Genomic DNA, 16,282 nt, shown 5'->3' with positions numbered 1-16,282 from the left:
CTGGAAATGTCCCGACATTGCGTTAAAAAACATCCAGTTTTGTTGTAACAAACACAACTGGAAATGTCCCAACACTGCGTTAAAAAATACCCGGATTGGTTGCAACAAACACGGCTGGAAATGTCCCGACATTGCGTTAAAAAACATCCAGTTTTGTTGTAACAAACACAACTGGAAATGTCCCAACATTGCGTTAAAAAATACCCGGATTGGTTGCAACAAACACGGCTGGAAATGTCCCGACATTGGGTTAAAAAACATCCAGTTTTGTTGTAACAAACACAGCTGGAAATGTCCTGATATTGTGTTAAAAAATATCCAGTTTTGTTGCAGCAAACAGGCTTGAAATGTCCCGACATTAGGTAAAAAAATACCCAGTTTTGTTAAAACAAACATGGCTGGAAATGTGCTGACATTGGGTTAAAAAATACTCAGTTCTGTAACCACAAACACAACTGGAAATGTCCCAATATTGCGTTAAAAAAAAATACCCGGTTTTGTTGCAACAAACACGGCTAGAACTGTCCTGACATTGGGTTAAAAACTATCCAGTTTTGTGGGCACAAACACAGCAGGAAATGTCACTGGTCTCAAACAGTGGTCTGCTGCATGGCAGCTGTCTTGCGTAGGTCTCCTCCTAATGAGAAACTCAGCTCATATACATGTAATTTGAACTACAGTATGTCTTAATAGAAATGTTGATCTGATACTGTGAAATGTACAAATGTAACATATCTTTTGTTTACAGAGATGTGCAATCCCAACATTTTGTTCTGTTGACTGGGCTGCAATTAGTTAGGGAAACAGTGGATCATTCAGCCGTTACAAAGCCGGATATTTCCCTCAGGAGTGTGTAAAGATTGAAACTGAGCTAACAAGAGAGTGAACATTGGACTTAAAGTCATTGGTTAAATAAATAAATTCTCATTTTGCTTAGTGTCATGTGGATGTGTAAATAGGGAACTCTTTGCTAACTTGAGAGGTGACAGTTTGTCTATGTTGTGTTTACAGCCAAACAAAATCAATTAAAGCATCTTTTATGATACAGAGTGCACATTAACAAATAGAAATGACAGTTTGTCAGGAATGTTTCCAACATGTTTGTGTGTTTTGCTGTTTGAATCCAGATTGACAGCTTGGATGTGAAGGCCCAGACGCCTCTGTTCACAGCTGTTAGCGGGAAACATCTGGACTGCGTGGTTGCTCTGCTGAAGGCCGGTGCCGATCCTAACGGCAGCCAGTACAACAACTGCTCCCCGGTGCTGACTGCAGCCCGGGAGGGGGATGTAGATGTGCTGCGAGAGCTGTTGCGCTTCAGAGCCGAGGTGGACGTCAGGCCCAAAGTCCCAGAGTGGGCCTCCAATGCCACAGCCTGCAGAGGGCCCCTCTATATCTCAGCTGTTTACGGACACTTGGACTGCTTCAAACTGCTCCTTCTCCACGGGGCCAACCCCAACTACAATTGCACAGACGAGAAGATGCTGGCCAGGATAAAGCAACCAAAGACAGTCCTTGAGGTGTGTCTGCGTTATGGCTGTGGGGTGGAGTACATCCAGCTTCTCATAGACTTTGGGGCGGACGTGTATCTGCCGACACTGATCATTGACAAGACTACAAAGCAGAATGAGGCTCTGGTTCTGCTGCTCAAAGAGAGAGGTGAGACACTGATTATAGTTTGATCCAGTAAGCATTGACGAGATGTGTCAAAATGTTAACCCGCATTTATTTGTCTGTTTCTGCTCCAGTTTGCCCCAAAACACTGATGTCGCAGACTCGGCTGGTAATTCGAAGATACCTCTTCTTTGCCGATAAAGCGCCTGCCATTGATAGTTTGGACGTTCCTCTGATCCTGAGGAACTACCTGAAGCACGACACCTCTGAACTCATATGATGCTCATCTTAGCATCAGAATATATGGCCAGTGACTTTTTTTTTTTTTTACCTCATTGCTTTACACTCATGACTGGAATATTAATCTCTGGCTTTTTCCAAAAGTAGGGCAACATAACGAACACTCACACAAGGATCACCGTGCTGTCCCACTGCTATAAAGTCTTGTTTTTATTATTTATACATAAAGATTGAAGTTTGTGACTACGAATAGATGTATTTATTAAATAGCTTAAAGGGACAGTTCACCCCAGAATTGAAAAATACAGATTTTTCCTCTTATCTGTGGTGCTATTTATCAATCTACATTGTTTTGTGTTGGATATATTGGCCAGAGAGATATGCCATCTACCTCCATAATACTGGAGAGAAGGCAGACATCTCTATGGCCAATACTATCAACACCCAGCAACTCACACCAAAACAATCAGGACTGATAAAAAGCACTACAGGTAAGAGAAAAAATATATAGTTTTGATTTTTGGGTGAACTGTCCCTTTATGTTTAAAAGCATATTTCAGGTTGTATTGAAGCTTCTTTGTCACACACAGGACTCATGAAGGGCTCCATGTTGGAAACTCTGTCATGTCCTTGGGAAGTGTAACACCATGACTGACCACTAGAGACCACAGTAACACTGCTTATTGCTCTTGTCCAAATTTGATGCCTCTCATTTGTAGTTTTGAACATATGTTAATGCCTCTTTGCAGCACCCTTAGTTCTGTCCTTTTCACAGGTAACATTACATAATCACACATAGTCTCACTTTATTCATTTAGACGTCAAGACACAACTGGAGAGACACACACAAACACACACGGAGACAGTGTCTGCATCGCACCAGGGTGCCTTAGATCTTGCCTGAAAAACACTCTCGCATCTGTGGACTTCAAAACATTAGGAAGCGGAGTGATCAGCCTACACTTCAGCACGGCCAACTGGGAAAAATATATTTGCATAAGTCTCATTACTTATTGATTACAGCATAGTTATTTCCAGGCTACAATTTGTGGTTGCAAGTTTGTTGAATTTCTTCTTTTGTGACTTGCAAACACTGGCCCGATGACGTTATTATCCTGTCTTTTTACTTCCTTAAAGCTCTCTTAAGTAATGCTTCCAGGAGTTAATGTGTCAGCAGTTGGGCATGAGAGGCCTACAAACAGGAAATGATGTCAAAAAACAGGAAACCTGGCACAATGCTCCCAGTCACACATCGATGCCTGGACACGCAGTTCTGTAGAGGTTTTATTTTCAACAAAAGTACAGCTATATCAGATATGGATTTATTTTTTACAGCGAAGTACAACATATTCCCAGTGCTTCTGATTACATCAAAACATATAATGTACATACAGTTGACATCTCCACTCTCCCATTCACAGTTTCTGGATTGAATAGGCATTATTTTTCAGGTTTTTCATTTCTACAACAAATAAACTCAAAAAGGCCAGCAAGAAAACAAAATGACAAATGTTTGCATATGGTGACGAAGGATATGGATACTGTGAGTAAAATTGTTCTGTGATAGGCAAAAATCCAGACCTCAAACTAGATGGTAATATACAATGGATAGATTCCAAAAGTGGGATGTCAGTCTTCTGTTCACCTTGTTGTCATTGAACACCACATCAATATATGGCTCACTGAAGACTCTGTTGTACCCTGACTATTCTGAAACAACACAGGACTGCAGAACCAACTGCTGAGGAGGAGTTCCTACTGAAGATGCTGCTATGCTAAATGTGAGTGAACGCTGTTAGCGGCTCATGTACACCCTGGAATAAAAAGGAATTACACAAATCTGAGCAACCTCTGATGCATCCAATTGACAGTCTGCTAAGTTGGCTGTCTTGGTTTGACGACTGGAAAGAGAGAGAGAAATAAAATCTTCCACACAGAAGGCTGTCCTCTCAGCTCTCAGTACAAGGTCAGAATGATAATTATATAAGAAAAATAAAACCAATATATACACCCTTTTAACAATGTGGCCAAAATGGTAACTATTTAATACTGCATTCAATAAATACAAGTGAGGAATTAATTTGTACTGTCAAGTCATTGTATTTCAAAGAATCAATTCTTAAGTAGAAACAAGAGCATGATATGAATTGCAATGAAGTGCTGTGTGTGTGTGTCTTCAGGATTATGTTTATTTTTAGCTCATCCCGAGAGGTTTCTCATTTATTCAGCTCTTCTGCTCGACTACAAATCTATACACAAACACCCATGATCAGTGCTAACTCCTATTTGGTTCACTGTTGTCATAGAAAAATCATACCCGTTTTGCCTCAGCGGTTAATGGCGTTCAAAATAATAATAATAATAATAATAATGATGATAATAATAACAATAACCAGCAGTTTGGACCATGACAGTGCAGACTGGAGTTTAAAAAACAAAGTAAGGATTTAAAATAAGTTTATAGTGCCCAATATATCTGGACAAAGAGAGCATTAGTGCCTTTCATTTCACCTATCAACAGTTCAGTCTTTGATTCAGAGTGAGGGAAGCTGCTCCCCTCCGCTTGGTAATAAATAAAAACAGAAGCTACAACCTGTACTGTGCAGTGAGCAGGAGACAGGTGGACAGAGAAAAGAACTCCCTTTAGTGAGATGGTACGGGCTCACAAATGAATGGTTCCGCGGTGTGGAAAAAAAAGAAAAGAAAAAGAAAATCCCATTGGAAGTTAAATGAAACTAAACAATCTGTTAAGAGTTGTCTAAAGTCTCATGCAAAATATTGGATGCCACAAGCATGCATTTTACCTGGTACTGAGGTCTACCGCACGCTAGAACTGGAACAACATTCGTCTCCAACGCAAAATACCAATATCCAAATATATGATCTGTTCTTTTTACATTATTTACAGTGTGTAGCTGATAAAGGTAAAATAGATGATTCTTCTTTTGATTCATAACTCACTGTTAATAATATACTTTGAAAAGTGCAACCTAACTTGACTAATGAAAATGTGTTTCCTACTATATATTCAAATGAAACCCATCTTTCAGCATGTTAAATAGATAACAATAAAGGAACTCTATGTGGTTTCTAAACATCTGAAATTAGATTTAACCTCTTTTTGTGCAATAAAATTACCGCTATGTACGTGTGATATAATATCATAAGGTGTGTTTCAGTCAGACAGCACAGTATCTACTCATATGGAAAAGGCCCTGACCTCTAAGTTTCTGTCCGAGTGGGTCTCATGCACTGGGGAACGAGGAATTCCCAGTGTGTATGAGAGAAAGAGAGAGAGAGAGAGTGAGAGATGCAAGTCCCACACTGAAGGGAAAATACATGACTAATTCAAATCTGCCTGTGAAACTGAATAGATAATCACTAGTGGAATGCTGGAAGGCACTGTTAGATAGCATCTCTCTTCTCCGCAGCAGAACGGGCCAGCAAGTGCGCGTGGTTATGTGTCTGTGTGTGTGTGTGTGCCTGCGTGCTTGTGTCTGTATGTTGGTGGCGGCGTGGAGCAGGGGAATGCAGGGTTGAGGGAGTGGGGGTGGGCGTAGCACGGGACCTGAGGTTATCATGGCCTGGGAACCATATCTTTTTGCTGTGCCAGACCTGGGAATTATCTTCCAAAACAATCTCACTGGGAGCCATCTCTACAGACACCAGCAGCCAACTCACCCATTTCTCAACTTTCTTTACTGAAACAAAACATAAATTACACAACATACAAAGCAAGTCTAAGGTCTTTTTTTTCTCCAATAGGTTATAAGGCCTATAAGAAGGCAAACAAATGACATAGAACGATATATAACTCTTTCATATCACGTTGTAGTGAATAGTGAAGATATATAATGATATATCACATTGCACAAAGTTGTCATACTGTATATGTACTGTCCATCAGGTGATATAAGTCAACACAAAATGTACTTCTGAGGTCAAAATATGATCACAAACCATAGACATGTGTCACTTACATTCCAACTGTAAAAAAGAATATACCTTCATGATGTGTGTAAAGCAGTAGATCTTCTCTTCTCTAACACCTCTGTTGAAGTAGCATATGGCAGGATCTCGCCCACAGCAGCTTCGGGGACATTGTTGATTAAACAAATCAATCTGATCAGGCCCACAGTCCTCTGTAAATCACTTAAACTGTGCCGAGCTAACTGCCAGAACATGGATCAGATCTGGGAAAACAACGGGAGAGGAGTGCCAAGATTTGAAGCTGCAGTCTTAAGAGATGCATGAATCTGTCAGAGGACACCTGCATGCTACAGATTAAATTCACCTTTCTGCCTCCCTATGGTGTTGGCTCACACTTCTGCAGTGTACTCTCTTTCAGTGCTGACTCACAACCGACTGCTATGGTTGTCCTGTTCATTTTTAATTTCTGCCATCTTTTTGACCGTTTCCCCTTGTGCTGGTTAAGGGATCTTTCTAATTTCTCACGCTGTGGCATGTTTGCGTCAAAATGCACTCCTCAAACTGAAAATGTGCTGTGCTTGTTTTTTTTTTCACAATGTGAGCAATGCAAAATAATTAAGTCAACTGAGGGAGTTTTTTTTCTTCTTTGACAGCTGACGTGAAAAAAGAGATATTATTTTAGACCTTGGCCAAATGCTTCAACTTCACTTTTTAGCTCTCAGCGGATCTCCGAAGGTAGGCTGTTCTCTTTCCAAACACCCAGTGAGCTGCCAGCACAGTGCTACAGGGGTGGTCTCTGGGGAGAGTGGGGGAGGGGCTCTGACACAAGGCAGGTGGACCGCGGCCTGCCTATCTCCTGCTCCCAGCTGTTTCATCTGAGCGGCGAGCTCTCTCGTCAAACGCAACCCACAGCCCCTCGGCGTGATCGGTTATGAATACCCTGTCAAAAGTGGTTGGTGAAAGGATGTAAATATTCTATTGATGTTCCGACTATTGATTTGTTCCCTGACCCATCGTATCATGGCCAATGGCAGGCTTCCAAAAGAATGAAGCTCTTCCTCTGAGTGCCGCTGACTCACAGAGGCTGAGCAGGTGGGTAGAGCGATAGAGAGGACAAGAGAGGGATGCGGAGAGTGAGGGAAACACTGCGAACGTCAGACGTGGTGAAGAGAGGGCTACTATATGTGAACAGCTAGAGAGAGGAACAGGGGAGCGCTGAGAGTTAGGAAGGAGATCCAGACATCAGTAGAGCAGAGATGGGCCTGGCTGGTCTGTGATCAGTGGCAGAATGGATCTAACTCAGAGGTGACGTCAACGGTCGAGCTTCACGGGTCCTTCAGACGCCACAGCCAGTGGCTGAGGCCTGTCATTATTCAATCTCACATTCAGAAGAATGCAACACGCAATCTCACATAGCAGCACAGCAAGATCTCAGCTTTTTTTTCTCTCCAACACAATCATACGACTAGGAATGCCCTGGCTTGGCCTTGTGTTTCTCTCCAGGTGATGGATTAAAAATGAAATAATATAACAATCTAAATAACTCCAGGACATTCAGATGGCGTGATGATGCAGAATCCGAGGGAAAGAGTTCATGATGGTTGACTCAGCTGGAGAGGCGTGATAACTAAGAACGTTACTAACATATATGAATTGTAAAGTTTTATTTTTTTTCTCAATTTTTTTTTTTTAAATCCAAGTCTTCAGTCCTCTTGCTGCTTCCAATCTATATTAACAATGGTCCTTAATTTCAAAAGTCTCATGTGTATGTTTTTTCGTATTTTTCTTCATCATGGGGACATGATCATCCAGTGTTTAGTGCTTCTAAGAAAAATAGCTGGTCCTTCAGAAGAGTCTGTGTATCTCTATTTCTTAAATGGAGCTAATCTACTAAAATTCTGCCAGAAAGGAGCCTGGCCTCTTTTGGATTGACTGAATTCAAAAACCTCTCCTTGTGCCATGTCCTCCGTTACCTCATACTGCCCCGCACTGAGGGGGTCCTGGGGGGGCGGGTATGAGGGGGGCGTGCACCTGTTTACACCTAGGAAGGCAGGTGCAAAAAGAGCAAGAAGGGAGAGAGGGGTGGGGACAAGGAGGCAGTGCAGGGCACAAAGCGAGAGAAAAAGAAGGGAGGTGGATAGCAAACAGGAAACATTGTCAGTAATGTATCTCAGACACACACAACAACACAACACCGAGTCATGCTTCCAAAGAAAACAGGCACATAGACATACAAAATGAGCCTTCAGTGCTAACATTCCTGCATATTAAACCTGAGATATGATACAACATGATCATATGATGACAGCTGAATTAGGAGGAAAGTGGAATTCAGCTATAGCGATGACACAAGGGAGACTGAAGATGCTATTCAATCAAACTCTGTAGCAGGCAAACAAGAGAACCAACAGATTACATCGGATACAATGATGAAACCAGGCATTGGGACAAGGGACATTGTTCTTCCATGTTTGTTGACAGCGCGTTTGTTTGAATAGCACCCTCGACACTTGAGAACACAAGAGTGGCGAAAATAGAGCCAACAGAAAGCTGTTAATATGCACTTAACTACAGTCTACAATGTCATTGAGCTACAGTCTACAAGCATCACAACTATGCTAGTGCAATTAAAAATTAGATACAATCAATATTTGGAGATGAAATATTCAAAAGTTGCCATGGCATCTTGGAAAAAGAAAATGAAAAGATGAGGAACAGTGTCTTTTGTTGGGGGGGATATTTTGCCAAACACTGTTTTAGCAGTTAGAAGGGTTTGATCTATTTGTGTTAGAGGAACCTGTTTATCTTGGATAGTCAAGACAATGCTTGTAAACAGATTGGACTGTGACTGCATGCTCCAATGCCAACGTTAATCACAACACCTCCCAATGCTGCTTAGCAGTTGCCATGGCATCTTATTGTGCTAGCTCTAAGGAGAACTCTAATGCATATACCTTTATCATTTTCAAACCATGTCCATACAACATGGCCCTCTTTCTCAAGATGAAATCTATAAATGAATCTGAAATTCAAAAGAGTACTTCACCTTGTGCCAGCCATGTACACATACAGCACTTAGAAACACACAACATATACTTCTGACAGACATCTACAGGGATCCTATTGTCAGAGAGAACATTCCAGCAGTGGTCATTGGTTAATTAATACCTTAATGGATGGTTACATGCTTATTGTGAAACTGGCAATAGCAAGAACATCAGTAATGGTAAATGTACAAACATCTAGCCTAGCACTAAAATGGCTAAATCTTAAAGGATGGTACCAGCAGTTTTGGACATGTGGGTCCTCTGTCTGATGGTTTGTCAGGAACGAGCACCTTGATGAACTTGTTTGACATGTTTTTCTGTTACCGAGATAGGTGGAAGCTGTCGGAGATAACAGTATTCTGATACTTCTGGATTTAAAACATAACTTATTAAATTAAAAAATTAGTCAAAGTAACATGATTACCCCGATGGTGTAATGTTCAGAACGTGTCTATAATTTAGAGGTTGTCTGCAGACGGCTCTCAACATTGAGGTGGCTGAGCCAGTGGCTAGCTGCTAATGGTGCAAACAGCACAAACAACTAGCTAACAAAGGCAACAAGTGCTGAAAGAGCTAACAGTGCTAAGTGGGTACACTTTTGCGCTATAAACTGTATGAAAATAACAGACGTAGCCACTGTGACGTCACCTGTTGGTTTGTGGACTCCTGTTTTGTCACCATCTTGCACTATTAAAGTCAGAAGTGACCATATTTGGACAAGAGGTGGAGCTGAGGAGAAGCAAGAGGTTGATGAGATTCATAAGCCCCATTTCCACCAAACACTTTCCGTATGGTACCTTTGGAATCAAAGATAACCCTTCAGATCATGGTACCTAGACCCTAGGTCTGCTTAGCATTTCCAACGCAAACAGTTGTGTGAGCGGCGTTGTTGTCATTCACTGCTCCGTTCAGCACTCACTGTATTTCCTGATCACCAGTGACACAGAGGGAAGTCTGCACCTCGTTTATTGTCCACAGAATGAGGCTGCACGCCAACATTTTCAGAACAAAATAGAACAGGCTGCAGTGAGAGTCTCTCGGGTTTGTGCATTTAGTCCTTCTCAGGCAAGCTCATGGGTTTGTTGCTGCCGGAGCCCACAGGAACTACACTCCACGACGCTTTCTTTATTCTCCGAGTGAGGATTGGGATATAGGCAGTTCACATAATACATATTTTTAAACGCTTAAAGATCCACTCATTACTAAAAGTCTACGTCATCAAAGAGAGACAATAAAAACTAAAGTAACGGTCAAAGTTGTCATATTGAAATTAAAGGTGTGTTGATGGATTCACGTCATCAACTTACACACTGAGTAACATAACAAGTAAACGTTCCACCTTAAAAGTTGCCGGCAGTTGGCCCAATGAATGAAGTTATTTTTTCTCAGACTACAGCTGCTGCCTCTTGCAAACGGTGACAACTTGTCATCCAAAGTGGCCATGCCCTTAATTATGCATAATTTTAAGCCTTAATAAAATGTAAATGGGTGACTTATATAAAAATACCCCCTCCCCACTTGAGCAGGGAAATTAGCTATAGAGATCAAAAATATATTTTTTTGTACCAGGCTGTAAACATGTTTATTTCTGCTGTGAAGCCTTTTAGTGTAAGCACAGTGCAGAGCGGTGGCGGTTAGCTAGCCAGTGGCATACACACAGGACTCACATGCACTAACATATTCGCACAGCCAGACCATCTACCTCAGCAAAGAACAGAGTAGCTCAGATTACAACACATAAAGAGGTAGCGTGACTCCATAACTCCCCTACATCTTCACATATATATATTAATGCTATGAATGTTGTATACAGAACCTGAACTAGGAGAAAGAAAATAAATCACCTATAAAACACCTGTGCACATCAGAGGTAAGTATAAACCAAAAATATTTTTGCTTAGGGTATACCTTGACATTCTGGATGTGAATTGAAGTAATAAGCACTGACAACCCCCCTAACTCAGTAAAAGAAAAAATGCAAACAGTTGTCTGAGGTGTGAAATTTGTTCGAGACAAGCGTGACACAGGACCCACATGTCATGAACACCGGTATCACCCTTTAAACTCAATACTTCATGCAAACAGCCCTCTGTCTTTTCATTGATGCTTAACAGCTGCTTTACAACTCATATCAAATCATCCTCGTGTGACGGCCGACAGACATTTAACTCAAAGGAAAAATATTGAAAGTAATATAGCGAGACGACATGAATCCACGTGACTTTTCTAGCTTACTCAGTACACAGATAGTCTAGGTCCATTCATAAACAAAGTAGGCATGTTTAAAAAAAGGTGTAGAAAGTAAAAAAAGAGAGCAGGTTAAGAAGTAAAGAGTAAACAGCGATGAGAAGACAGAGCACACCAACGAGGAAAAGAAAAGGGAAATCACCTGATATCTTCTTGTTGCCTCACCTTTCTGTTTGGTCACCTTTCTCACTGTCATGGCCGCCTGCCGCTTCTGGTACTCAGAGATCTCAAAACCTAAACAACAAACAGTAGACTATTTTTTTTTTACAAGTTTTACATTAAATGCAAAACCTACTTTAATCCCAGTAATACCATGTGTCCTATGTTGTGCATGTAGCATGTCAGCTATGGCTTTACTGTTGCATACATTACACAGGGAATTCATGTTTTGTGCTTAAAGAAAGTCACAGTGTGCTGCAGCAAATGCAACATGTAACTGGAGCTCCATTGGCCATTGTGAATGAAACTAATGCTTTCCAAACAGGGAGGTGCAGAGAGGTGCGTGACTAACCGATTTTCTCATCCTCCTGCACCATCTTCCTCTCCTCGTGGAAGGCCCTGAGCCAGCGGATCTTCTCCTCTGGCTTCTTGGCCAGGAAGATGTGGATCTCCTCGCTGTCTTTGTTGCACAATTTGAAGGCATTCTTCACGCTGACGTTGAAGTCGTCGTCGCGCCCGTCTATAGCATCCCGCACCTCGTAGCGATCCATGTCGATGCGGCCCTTATAGTACAAGATGTCCCGGCGTATCAGATCCTGGGGAAGAGGAGGAGGGGAACGTCTGTTAGCCTGTGCATGTGTGTGTGTGCTGAACCTTAGAGGTGTCAACAAGCATCCTTCCCTTGGTATCCTGAGAGTGTGCCTTATGCAACCCTTTCCATCTGCTGCCCAAACATACAAACACCTTCTACACACACATTGCAGGATGCCAAATTTCTCTGCAAAACTGCTTGACATATCATAAAAGGTAGAAAGTGCTATTTCAACAATGGCAAATACACTAGTTTATTAGGTACAGCAGTAAAATTTAATGCACAACAAAGCTGCAAAAAAAAAAATCCCATCGTTGTGATGCTTTTAATGGTCAGTTTTTGATTACACCTCACACAAGACTCCTGTTATTGGTTTTGCTGTATTGGACCACAGGGCTGCAACCAAGGATTATTTTCATGATTATTTTTTTGATCAATCACTTGGTCAGAAAATGTGCAAAAATGTCCATCCCAGTTTCCCTGAGCACAATGTTACACATATCTGCCGAATTTAGACCTCAATAATAGGCAGGATTCTCTGGTGTCCTCCTCCAGTAATATTTAAGTTCCAGAGACTTTGTTTCCTGAATTCTAGTGACTTTAATTATTAATATAATTAAAATTACAAAATAATAAGTATTGCAAAATCCTATTCTTTATGTTAAATACATATCGTTTTGTTCAGTTTTTTTGGTTCATGCCCCTGGTACTCCAGCAGAGCACCAAGAAGAGGAGGCCAAGGCTGTAAGCTTGTCCCGTGCCCGGGACCTACAGCCGGCTGTCCCTCCTGGCCCACACCTTTGGGTCCTGGATTTGTAAGTGAGGTGGAACAGGAGGCTCACGTCCTCTGGAGGACAGCTGGGTACTAGGGGTGTAAATCACAAGTTTCATCTTAATCCGATATTATGTTGAGTCTTTGGACAATGATAAAATATTTGCTGATCTCACAAAGACTGCAATGATACAATTTTGATTTGATTCAATTCACAGGCCTGCGATCAATATGAGACAATATCAGTAAATATCCTCTCAGTCTTTTTCTTGGCTGCTTACCATTGTCTGCCTGGCACCAGACTGCTAGCACTGTTTGAATGTTTAAGAAGGAGGTGTGCTTGGACGGAAATGGTGACACAGACATGCCATGAGAATTAAAGGCATATCCTAAAGCTGACAATTGATGTTTTCACTTTGCATTGATGATACTGGATCATAGATCATTAAACCGATATATCGATCCAGATCATTGTAACGTTACACCCCTACTGGGTACCCTGTCATGACGAAAGACGGCAAGCTGGTTCCCAACAACCCCCCCCCAGGCACCCTCAAACCCACACATGCGTAACACAGTCAGCACGGAGATGAGGTGTCCACAGGCAACTGTGCCTGACTCATCTGGGCCTTTCGGGTGCCCCTCTGGTCCCGGAGTGTTGATAAATGTGGAGGGAAGCGCCAATGGGGAGGAAATAGTAGGCTTTTACAGTTGCGGGAGGTTCCATGCTATACAGTTACAGGTAGTCATAACAAAAAGAAAAAAAAAGGAGTGAAAATTCATCATTAATCGGGAGAAATAAGGGAGAATTGTGACCCTGGGAGGAAAAAAAAAACAGGAGTTTCCCAGGAAAATCGGAAGTTGGCAAGCATGATGTCATATCCTCAAACAACTGTCCAACAATCCAAAACCCTGACTAATATCTGCAGCTCTATTGTACCGCATTGTATCCAGAAGTGTTTTTCTAATATTCTGTCTACGCCATGCAGTCTAACACCACCACAGTAACTAGGTGTCTTAGTCATGCAGTGTGCAATCACTCCCGTGTTCACTCATTCACTACTCCCTATATAATGGACTTTCAGTGACTCAAAAGTGAGCAATAAATGGAAATTTCAGACACTTACTTATCATCATCATTTTGCACTATCAGTGACAGCTGTTGAGACACTCAACAACAATTTTCACATGTACAGTGTTAAATATGAGGCAGTGCTTTGTGAGATTGTTTCACTGTGGAAGTTTTGAGGGCGGTGGACAATAAATATAGTGCACTATGCAGTAGATAAGGAATGATTTCGCACACAGCCTCAGTGTACAAGACACATTGGAAATACAGAAAGACACCAGTATCTGAAACTAGAACTGTTAATTTAAAAAGTGGTTAAGTCTCTCTTTCAGCTTCTAGGTTAGCCCATTAAATACACAAAAAAACTATAAATAATTAATTCATATTTTTCAACTACACCAGTACAGGGCAGCATCTAGCAGTTATTTTCTTCACTGGTTAATCTCCAAATAATTTTTTGATTAACTCATTAATTCTTGGACTATAAAATGTTAAAAAAATGCAACATGTCTGATCACAGTTTTCTCAAACCAGAGGTGACACCTCTTAGACATCTGACTGTCCAAAATACAGTTATTCACTTTACTAATACATAAGACAAAAAAAGCAAACCCTCACATTCCTGATGATTAAATAATCACCAGAATAATATAACTGCGCCAGCTTTACAGCAGTCCATCAACCACAAGTAACCTTACCCTATGTAACTTCACGGAAATAAGATGGCCAAATAATAATAAAAAATCCTCATTGTGACCACTGCCTCAGGACAGAATAACATCAAGTCACTCTATAAGGTCAAGCAAGGTAAAAAGAAAAAACAAGAACGGGCATCTTTTAATAAGCGTGCAGAGACAAATCTGCATCTGTGTGCTGATAAGGAAGAGATGAGCGGAAAAAATGGAGGGCTATATGCAACGTGTTACTAATACACCCCGAGGACTGCCATTACACATGTTGTACTGAGGATGCTGGGGAAGGATGTGTGGAGCAAAGACTAGGTTGTATAATTTAGTGCATCTTAGAGCAGAGTTTATTTAGTGGACAAGATCTGGAGTTCATTTCTGGAGTCAAAGATGTTCAACAATGATAGAAGCAGGGAAGATGAGGACAGATGGGAGGACAGAAAAACAGAAAGACATTATATCCGTGTGTCTTTGTTAATGTTTTCTGTGTTTATCTGTGTAATGGCGAAATTACAGCATCTCTGTGTGTACACGTGTGTGTGCGTATGATGATGCAGTTCTCCAGCCTCCGTGTGTGTTTGTGTGCAAGTGTCCATCCGCATTTGTGTCAGTGTCTCCGTGTGCATGTATTGTCGAGTCTAGCCGAGCGTGAACATCCGTCTGACAGGAGGGTACAGCCTCGGTGCATTAGAGCCCAAACTACCACAGCTCCATTTTGTGAAAGGTGCTGAGGATTTGAACGTGTTTTCACTGAGGGCTGGTGCGTCTCATAAGGTGTTATGTAATCTATTTGCAGCTCTCGAGTAAGGTTGAAGAAGTCACATTGTCTTCAGGCGTCTCCGTCACCAGCCATGTGATACACAGTTTTGAAGAGCAAAGGCTTAGGGTGTGTTTTAGCTTATCAGCTTGTTTTCAGCCGACAAGGTCTTCAAAAAGGAAAGAAAGTAAACAATGAGAGAGAGAGAGACTACCTTCTTACAGAGGACCAGCTGGTGATCAAAGAGGAAGAAGACTCGCTGCTGACTGCGTCCATACGGCTGATAGATCCATGACAATTCCCCAGTGTAGATGAGCTCCGAGCTCCTGTCCAAGATATCATCTCCCTAGAAACACAAACACACTTTATGAGTGATGATACTCACAGATAGAACTGTGGAATGAAGCAACTCCACCTATTTTACACATACAGTAAAGCTCAGTTTACTCATCATGGTTAGTACGTCTTAGCCTGTGAACACAGTGTATCCCATGGCTCTGAAGGAGCTTTTTCAAGTCTGAGAAATTGACCATGATGATGTCATAGTAATGTCATCAGGTGTAAATGCAAATGTAAATGAAAGCTTACTTTTCAAAGTCTAAAAGACACGACTGGTTACCATGCAGGGGAAGTCTAACAAAAAACACTGTCAATTTGCATTATGGGCAATGTAGGATCCAGCATTTTTGGAGCTTGACCCATACTCATCAGTACAGCTTAGGATATCTTGACCTCTGCGGCATTGATTTTGACTGTTGTTTAATTTCCCATGTGTCTCTTACAAGCCTTAAAACATTGTGAACCTGCAAAACTAAACTGCTGGACTACTCTATTAAAGGGTAAGTCTGATATTTTTCAACCTGTTCCCTATTGTCCCACGTTTCTTTGTCTAAGTGACTAATGGGAAGAACATTAATTGAAACTTATCTAATATTGAGCGAGAGCACTGCAGCCGGCAGTAGTGAAACAGACTGCAATGTCAACATTTAGGGCACGTCCACTAAAAATGCTTGCCTTTGCCACTGACAGGCTCAGATTGTTAATATAAGTATATGGCAATTAATGAAATGGATCCCTACAGAGATAAACCTTTTGTTAAATAATAACATTCTTTCTGTTCAATCAGAAACAGCCCCAAAATCGTCAATGCCAAACTCACCAGACTCCATTTA

At 41.4% G+C, this 16,282-nt stretch overlaps 2 protein-coding genes across 10 annotated transcripts in view; one reads left to right on the top strand and one right to left on the bottom strand.

Annotated features, from left to right (window-relative positions):
- The window catches only part of LOC126389418 (ankyrin repeat and SOCS box protein 12-like), a 10,242-nt gene extending 2,688 nt beyond the window's left edge, over positions 1-7,554 (top strand). Inside the window, exons 3-4 of the mRNA XM_050043106.1 lie at positions 1,128-1,656; positions 1,746-7,554. Of these exons, the coding sequence (XP_049899063.1) occupies positions 1,128-1,656; positions 1,746-1,891 (675 nt within the window). The 3' untranslated portion in view covers positions 1,892-7,554. The remainder of the gene's footprint in view (positions 1-1,127; positions 1,657-1,745) is intronic.
- Positions 3,125-16,282, bottom strand: part of LOC126389415 (rho guanine nucleotide exchange factor 9) — a 49,252-nt gene continuing 36,094 nt past the window's right edge. For 8 of the 9 annotated variants that reach the window (XM_050043092.1, XM_050043093.1, XM_050043095.1 and 5 more), the window contains 4 exons: positions 15,325-15,456; positions 11,587-11,830; positions 11,241-11,309; positions 3,125-7,822 (listed from right to left, as the gene is read on the bottom strand). In XM_050043092.1, the coding sequence (XP_049899049.1) occupies positions 7,647-7,822; positions 11,241-11,309; positions 11,587-11,830; positions 15,325-15,456 (621 nt within the window). In that variant the 3' untranslated portion in view covers positions 3,125-7,646. Of the gene's footprint in view, positions 7,823-11,217; positions 11,310-11,586; positions 11,831-15,324; positions 15,457-16,282 lie in introns of all 9 variants that reach the window. The other variant, XM_050043094.1, reaches the window with a different exon arrangement.

This window comes from Epinephelus moara, chromosome 4 (genome assembly GCF_006386435.1).
Source record: "Epinephelus moara isolate mb chromosome 4, YSFRI_EMoa_1.0, whole genome shotgun sequence".
Taxonomy (NCBI): domain Eukaryota; kingdom Metazoa; phylum Chordata; class Actinopteri; order Perciformes; family Serranidae; genus Epinephelus; species Epinephelus moara.
Note: the sequence above shows the minus strand (reverse complement) of the source record. Positions and strands in the feature narration are given on the sequence as shown.